This window comes from Sprattus sprattus (assembly GCF_963457725.1).
Source record: "Sprattus sprattus genome assembly, chromosome: 3".
In the NCBI taxonomy this organism is placed as follows: Eukaryota; Metazoa; Chordata; class Actinopteri; order Clupeiformes; family Clupeidae; genus Sprattus; species Sprattus sprattus.
The window spans coordinates 30,125,284-30,132,132 of NC_137922.1; the positions used below are offsets into that span (position 1 = coordinate 30,125,284).

The 6,849-nt window shown below is 38.8% G+C and overlaps 1 protein-coding gene across 1 annotated transcript; it reads right to left on the minus strand.

Moving 5' to 3' along the window:
- Positions 1–3,087: 3,087 nt before the first annotated feature.
- cybc1 (cytochrome b-245 chaperone 1) lies at positions 3,088–6,555 on the minus strand. Its single transcript, XM_080836069.1, has 7 exons — positions 6,424–6,555; positions 6,155–6,242; positions 5,932–5,973; positions 5,552–5,625; positions 5,338–5,434; positions 5,095–5,239; positions 3,088–4,227 (listed from the first exon to the last, which is right to left on the minus strand). The coding sequence occupies exons 2-7, from the start codon at positions 6,240–6,242 to the stop codon at positions 4,089–4,091; spliced, it is 585 nt and encodes a 194-aa protein (XP_080692195.1). The 5' UTR covers positions 6,424–6,555; the 3' UTR covers positions 3,088–4,088.
- Between the last annotated feature and the right edge of the window lie 294 nt (positions 6,556–6,849).

Sequence of the window (6,849 nt, forward strand, 5' to 3'; positions counted from 1 at the left end):
GGTGGAGCCAGCAGCATGTATAGACTCTCCATCTTTTTATTTTATTTTTGCATTTATTTAAAAAAGGGACAGTGTACATTGATAAACATTTCCCAGAAAATGTAAATGCACCGGAGTTAGCTAGTTTTCATCCGTTGTCCCTTGGCAGTTGTAGGCTATGGTTTCCATGAAATATAATATTACACTGCAAAAATGCTTTTCTAACCTAGTGTTATTACTCTTATATTGAGATGAAAAAATCTAGTTGGTCTTGTTTCTAGCTAAATTGTACTTACCTAGTGCTTTCTTGGTAAGGTTATTTTTGCCTATTTCAAGCAAATATTACTTATTTTAAGAAATCTTAACAAGACAAATTTGCTTAACGCACTGGCAGCCAAATTTGCTTGTTTTAAGCAGATTTTGCTTAAAACAAGCAAATTTGGCTGCCAGTGCGTTAAGCAAATTTGGCTTGTTAAGATTTATTTCATGCTGTCATGGATCCTTTTGCAATATGTTTTCCACACTGTCCATTTTGAAGCATCTTCAGTGTCAGCTTAGACTACCCAGACAAACACTCACTCATCAGAAGATATAATATAATATCCCTTATCCTAATATCCTAGGGTGGTCTGGAGGCATGCTCCTCCTGAAGACAATTTAGAAAAATAAGCCCTTAGATGGTGACTTCTGGTGAATTATGGGGAAACAACTTGAGTCCTTAAGACCTGTTTATGTAAGCATTTACTGAAGTAAAAAGTGTAGAAAAAAACATAGCTGAAATGTACAAGACCTACGTACAAAATGAAGTTCGAATGAACTTTCTAATTATTCTAATTTATTCAAATTATTCGAGAACTCTGTAAAAAGAATAGTAAAATGCCCAGGAATAACAACTTTGCTTGGAAGCACTATTCATTAACAGATAATTAGTAAAAATCAATTTTATTAATCAATACAATAATAGTGGACTCTTGAGGTACATGTTATATTGTAATACATACCCAGAGATGGGAGGGACAAACATTATGAAACAGTTTCAACTGATCTGTTGTAGTCAAAAAATGTAATGTTTGTTTTCCACCTGAACGTACGTAAAGGCCCAAAGGCCCATGCATTTAATATTGTGATATTGTGACATACAGCATTCCAACAGATTCAAGGAATAGAATGGGAATAAATATCATGATTGTGACATGTAGCATTCCAACAGAGCCAAGGAATAGAATGGGAATAAATATCATGATATTGTGACATACAGTGCCACTTTAAAGTATGTGAACCCCTTGACCACTTAGGAGTTTTCTGTTGTTTTACCATAATTTTTCATTTTTTTCATCACCAATTTTCCATAGAAGGAATGTCAGGTTTATGTTTATCATTTGCATGTACTTTTTTTAGAGGGAATTGTTTGAGTAGCCAAAAGACTACATGAAACATGGAATTAGTCCATTTCAAAAGTAAGTGAACCCCCAGCTGAATTGGTAAAGTCAAGCAGGTAACAGATTCAGTGAAACTTATTTGGGTGCTTAATTAGTTAATTAAGCAAACCGATCATCTGAGACATCCTTAGGGAAAGGTTTGGGCAACACAGATTAAAAGAGAGAGGAAACCAACCAAACTACTGTAGTGCCAAGGTGTACCCACACAGATCAACAATGCCAAAAGGAAACGAGATATCTGAGAACATCAGGTAGAAGGTTCTGACAGCCCATCAGTCTTGGGAAAGCTATAAGACCATCTCCAAAAGATTCCAGCTCCATCCATCCATCCAAGACAAATAATTTAGAAATGGAGGGCATTCAACATGACCGCATCTCTGCCTAGAAGTGGACGCCCATCAAGTCTTGGGAAAGCTATAAGACCATCTCCAAAAGATTCCAGCTCCATCCATCCATCCAAGACAAATAATTTAGAAATGGAGGGCATTCAACATGACCGCATCTCTGCCTAGAAGTGGACGCCCATCAAGACCATCCCCAAGAAGCACCAGAAGAAGAATAAATCAGGTAAAAGTCAACCCACACATCACCTCTAAAGAGTTTCAGACCTCTCTGGCAGCATCTGGGGTAAATGTACATGGGTCTACAATCAGACGAAAATTGAATAGACATGACATTCATGATCGGGTTGCTAGAAGGAAGCCTCTGCTCTCAAGAAAGAACAAAACTGGCCGTCTCAACTTTGCCCGAGAGCACTTGGATAAACCAAAGGCCTTCTGGAAGTCCCTTCTTTAAACAGATGAGTCCGAGATAGAATTATTTTGTCACGATCAAAACCAACAATTTTCGTCTGATTGTAGACCCATGTATATTTACCCCAGAAGCTGCCAGAGAGGTCCGAAACTCTTTAGAGGTGATGTGTGGGTTGACTTTTACCTGATTTATTCTTCTTCTGGTGCTTCTTGGTGATGGTCTTGATGGGCGTCCACTTCTAGGCAGAGATGCGGTCATGTTGAATGCCCTCCATTTCAAAATGATTTGTCTTGGATGGATGGATGGAGCTGGAATCTTTTGGAGATGGTCTTATAGCTTTCCCAAGACTGATGGGCTGTCAGTACCTTCTTCCTGATGTTCTCGGATATCTCGTTTCCTCTCGGCATTGTTGATCTGTGTGGGTACACCTTGGCACTACAGTAGTTTGGTTGGTTTCCTCTCTCTTTTAATCTGTGTTGCCCAAACCTTTCCCTAAGGATGTCTCAGATGATCGGTTTGCTCAATTGACTAATTAATCACCCAAATAAGTTTCACTGAAACTGTTACCTGCTTGACTTTATCAATTCAGCTGGGGGTTCACTTACTTTTGAAATGGACTAATTCCATGTTTCATGTAGTTTTTCGGCTACTCAAACAATTTCCTCTAAACAAGTACATGCAAATGATAAACATAAACCTGACATTTCATCTATGGAAAATTGGTGATAAAAAAATGAAAAATCATGGTAAAACAACAGAAAACGCTTAAGTGCTCAAGGGGTTCACATACTTTTAAGTGGCACTGTACAGCATTCCAACAGATCCAAGGGATATAATGGGATGCTTCCTGCTGGACGTATTCAACTCTGAGCTTCTAATGTCAGGCATCAAACAAGCGAATGCAGAATGTAACATGCAATTGGGTGGCTGAGCATGTTTTTGGTCACGGCCAATGAGGCTAGAGATCTGAACTTGGACCCAAAAATCAGACACAATAAACAGAATGAGTAAAACAAGACTGGAGTTCAAGAAGCCTTCCTTTGTAAGGCTGAAGATCTTTAGGTTTAGTCAGCCCACGGTTCATAATGTACAGATATCCACCACAAGGAACAAGAAAATAGGAATCCAGAGGGCTTACAACAGACAGTAGCAAGCAGAATCCAAGCACTAACTTTAGGGACTCAAAGACCAGACAGGGAAAAACAGGCCAAAAAACCAACAAGGGCAAAAATCCAAGAACACTGAGATAGTTCAGAACAATTGACAAAGGCAAATCCAGATTTAGAGTCGGAATACCAGCAAGGCACCAGAGCATATGAGCAAGACATGTAGTCAGTAGTGAGAACTCAGCAGCAAGTAATCCACAGACCCAAGTTGAAATGTTGATGCTGATGAGACCAATCACAGGTGTTCTGGTGGCAGAGGCACAAAGTACTGTGCATGAACTCAAGAGATGAGGACTCAGAGATGTCAAGACCTTTGTCTGCCCCTTTCTATACGTTGGTACACTGATGGTAATATAATAATATTGATCTTCATAATAAGGCTATGATTGCTTTATGGAAATTCATTCTTCAACAGAGATGGAAATAGTGACAAACAATGGCAGGAGAAAACTACAAAGAAGCAAATGGAACAATGGCACAAAAATACAATATTCCTGTCGATACCATAGCAACCACAGAACCCAGGCAAAAGTTGAATGAACACAGAATTAACACGGTCTGTCCATCTCCATTCTCCTGGGATTAGTGCAATAAGAGCTTCAGGGCAATTTCCCGTTTGAAAATTCCTGACAGTATTTAACAAAGCTTTCCAATAAGGCATGGTTTAGGCACAGGTTACAATGATTGCCGTTTCATCTCACGTAGTAAGAACTCATAACCCTTCCTGTCTTCCTAACAGAGAACGTTTGTTTTAATCCTCTGAATTACTACTGTCATTCAGATCACTGTGTGCTTCCATTTCCGTATCCTGCTCATGTCCCTGTGAAACACATGATCCCTCCTCCAGGCCCAGGAAACGTCTTAGAAGTGCTGCAACTGCTTCCACATCACTGTTAAAACAATTCATTTTCTGGTGAAATCTTCAGTTTCGTTACCAGTGTGTGTTTACTTACGCTGAAACACATAGTTACCAACATTCAACCTAAGGTTGCTTTACATATACAGCAAAGTAAAAATTACGTAACAATAGTAATTGTGGAGGAAAACAATTAAAAAGTCAAAATATTTATTTAACACAACAGAAGGTTGAATCAGTTCTCTGTTCTCTGTTCTTCTAACTATAAAAACACTCTCTTAAACACTACTGGAGTAAATGTATCAACACTTGAGTGTTGAATTAAGACTGATCAGTGAGATTTATATAAACACTGGAATAGTTTTGTGATTTACTCTTTCAGAGTTGTTTGAACACTGCTATTTTTTCTGTGTTATTAGTTGATAACTATGATCACTGTAAGTGGTATCGCCTGTACTCTTTATTTTCCTTTTCACTGCACACCTGTTTGGATGGAAGTTTTTCATCTTTCTGTTTCTGTATCATAAATATTGTGTGCATTATAATAGCTTTACTGTTTCATTTATATCTCAGCACATTTTCTCATGCGTTTCTTGAATTATTTCCCCCACACAATTTATAAAACATGCTTGATAACAAAGTTAGACAATTTTTAGATCTGAATTATGCAAGCCCTTTGCTCATATTTGTCTAGTAATTGCTATATAGGGAATCTCCAAAGAAGATTCTTTATTTATGATTAGACAACGAAGAGACTGTTGTGAGAAGGATCATTTTCTCTGGGTCTTTCCATTCATACCTGCCAAACTGGACCCCTTATGTTTTTTTACCTTATAAAGCAGGGAGCTAGACCATCTGATATTATAATTCATAAATACATTAAAATGCCATGACTGCCTACCTTTGTCCTGCCAGTATGGCACTCTGAGTGAGTGGGTAAGAGAAGCCAGTCTCCAGGTGCAATATGAGAACATATCCTTTACCCAGGTAGCGGACCTTCTCCTCCTTTACACTGAGATCATGCAGGTGCTGCATGTTCAATACCACTGCACAAAGCAAGTGCAAATGATGGGTGGGTCACAGATCAAATGGCGTTAAAAGTTGAATTCACATGGAAGGGAGTATTATGAGAAAAAAAACATACCTCTGTCGTGTCCCCTACACGTAACAGTGAGCACCAGAGCATACAGACTGAAGGTCTGAAGCTCGATCGTGTTACGGGCCTTATTAAACACAGCTTCCTGTAAACATAATGGAGACAAGTTAGTATATAATAAGGAGGTAACTAAGGGGCACTTTACACAAACGCTAGATTTCCTGAATCTGAGAGCCATGGTAATGTTGAACATGTAGAGTACCTCCCACTCCTCCATGTTTTGAAGAGCCACAAATAAACAGCCTGTCACATAAAATGCCTTCCACCACAGGCTATCTGAAGAACAAAGAGATGATCAAATAGATTAAATTACAGAAATGACGAATGATATTAACATCTGAGCTTATCAAAAGAGACCAAACAAGACAGTTGCCCTGCATCCAACACTTTTGGTGATACCTCGCTCAACTGCAACTTAATCTGAAATTTACAATACATAACTATGCGTTCCCATACTATTGGAAACCACTACAAATAGGTATGTGTCCGAAAGCATTCAAGATCATAGAATGGCCATTACCTCATGAAACAGATGATGGGTTATAATATTATAATATAATAATATTTCAGTCAAATACTCACCTGTACTGTAGTATGCAGCAGCGAGTCCAACAGACGAAATGCCTGAGGAAAGACACTTAATAAGACACCCATCTCCATTTAATAAGAGACTGGTCTATTCTATTTAACCATGATTTGTCATGCCATTGTAAAGAATCTCATATGACTTAGAAGCGGCATCTGATCTGAATAGTAACAGAGGAAGAGATAGATTATTGGCTACCATTTTGAAGTGTCAACATACCAACAAGTAATGACCACGAGCGAATCCCAGGCGACCTCTTCAAATGTAGCAGGTCCAGCGTGTGTGTTTGTACACCCATATAAGACATCTAATGACATGAATAGAGAGCTTTATTCAACACGCGTGCTTTGACTATCTATACGGTGTGTTTCGGTAGTCTACAACTAGCGTTAGTATTTTCTATCTAGAATTTGTTTTACGCTAGGCTATTTAGGCTACTTGCAATTTGTATACGACATAGATCAACCATAAAACCAGCGTAGCCATACCTTATAAAATATAATCCTCAGGAGGCTACACAGACAGAAAATCGAGCGTTGGTGAAGCTTATTTCAAGGAACAGGAACGGGAACAAAATGTAGCATAACTTCCTCATTTCCACTTAAGGTGGATGACTGTCGTGTGCATGTTTGGTTGAAACTGAGGCAACAGCGACTTCTATGGGCAAGTTGAAAACAACGTGTTTGTCTCTGTGTATGTGCGGCGTAATCATCGCAATGAGTCTTTGAAATTTCAGGAGCCTTACTGTGGCCGAATCTTACCACTTATCCGTGGCGGGTGGGAAGTATGAAATAATTAAGCAGTAACGTAAACCTGAACCTTATTACTGAGTTAAGTAACTCGCACTTACTTCTGCACCTCGATCATCAAATGTCAAATTTTTAACCTGCTCATGCATAGACACCTCCTAGAGT

What these genes read in the sequence shown, in the direction of transcription:
- cybc1 (XM_080836069.1), bottom strand. Translation starts at nt 6,242, where the DNA reads ATGTCTTATATGGGTGTACAAACACACACGCTGGACCTGCTACATTTG. An exon ending in TGCTGCATACTACAGTACAG is followed by an intron (nt 5,626 to 5,931) that starts GTGAGTATTTGA and finishes TTTGTTCTTCAG; the next exon opens with ATAGCCTGTGGTGGAAGGCA. An exon ending in GTGTAGGGGACACGACAGAG is followed by an intron (nt 5,240 to 5,337) that starts GTATGTTTTTTT and finishes TGCTTTGTGCAG; the next exon opens with TGGTATTGAACATGCAGCAC.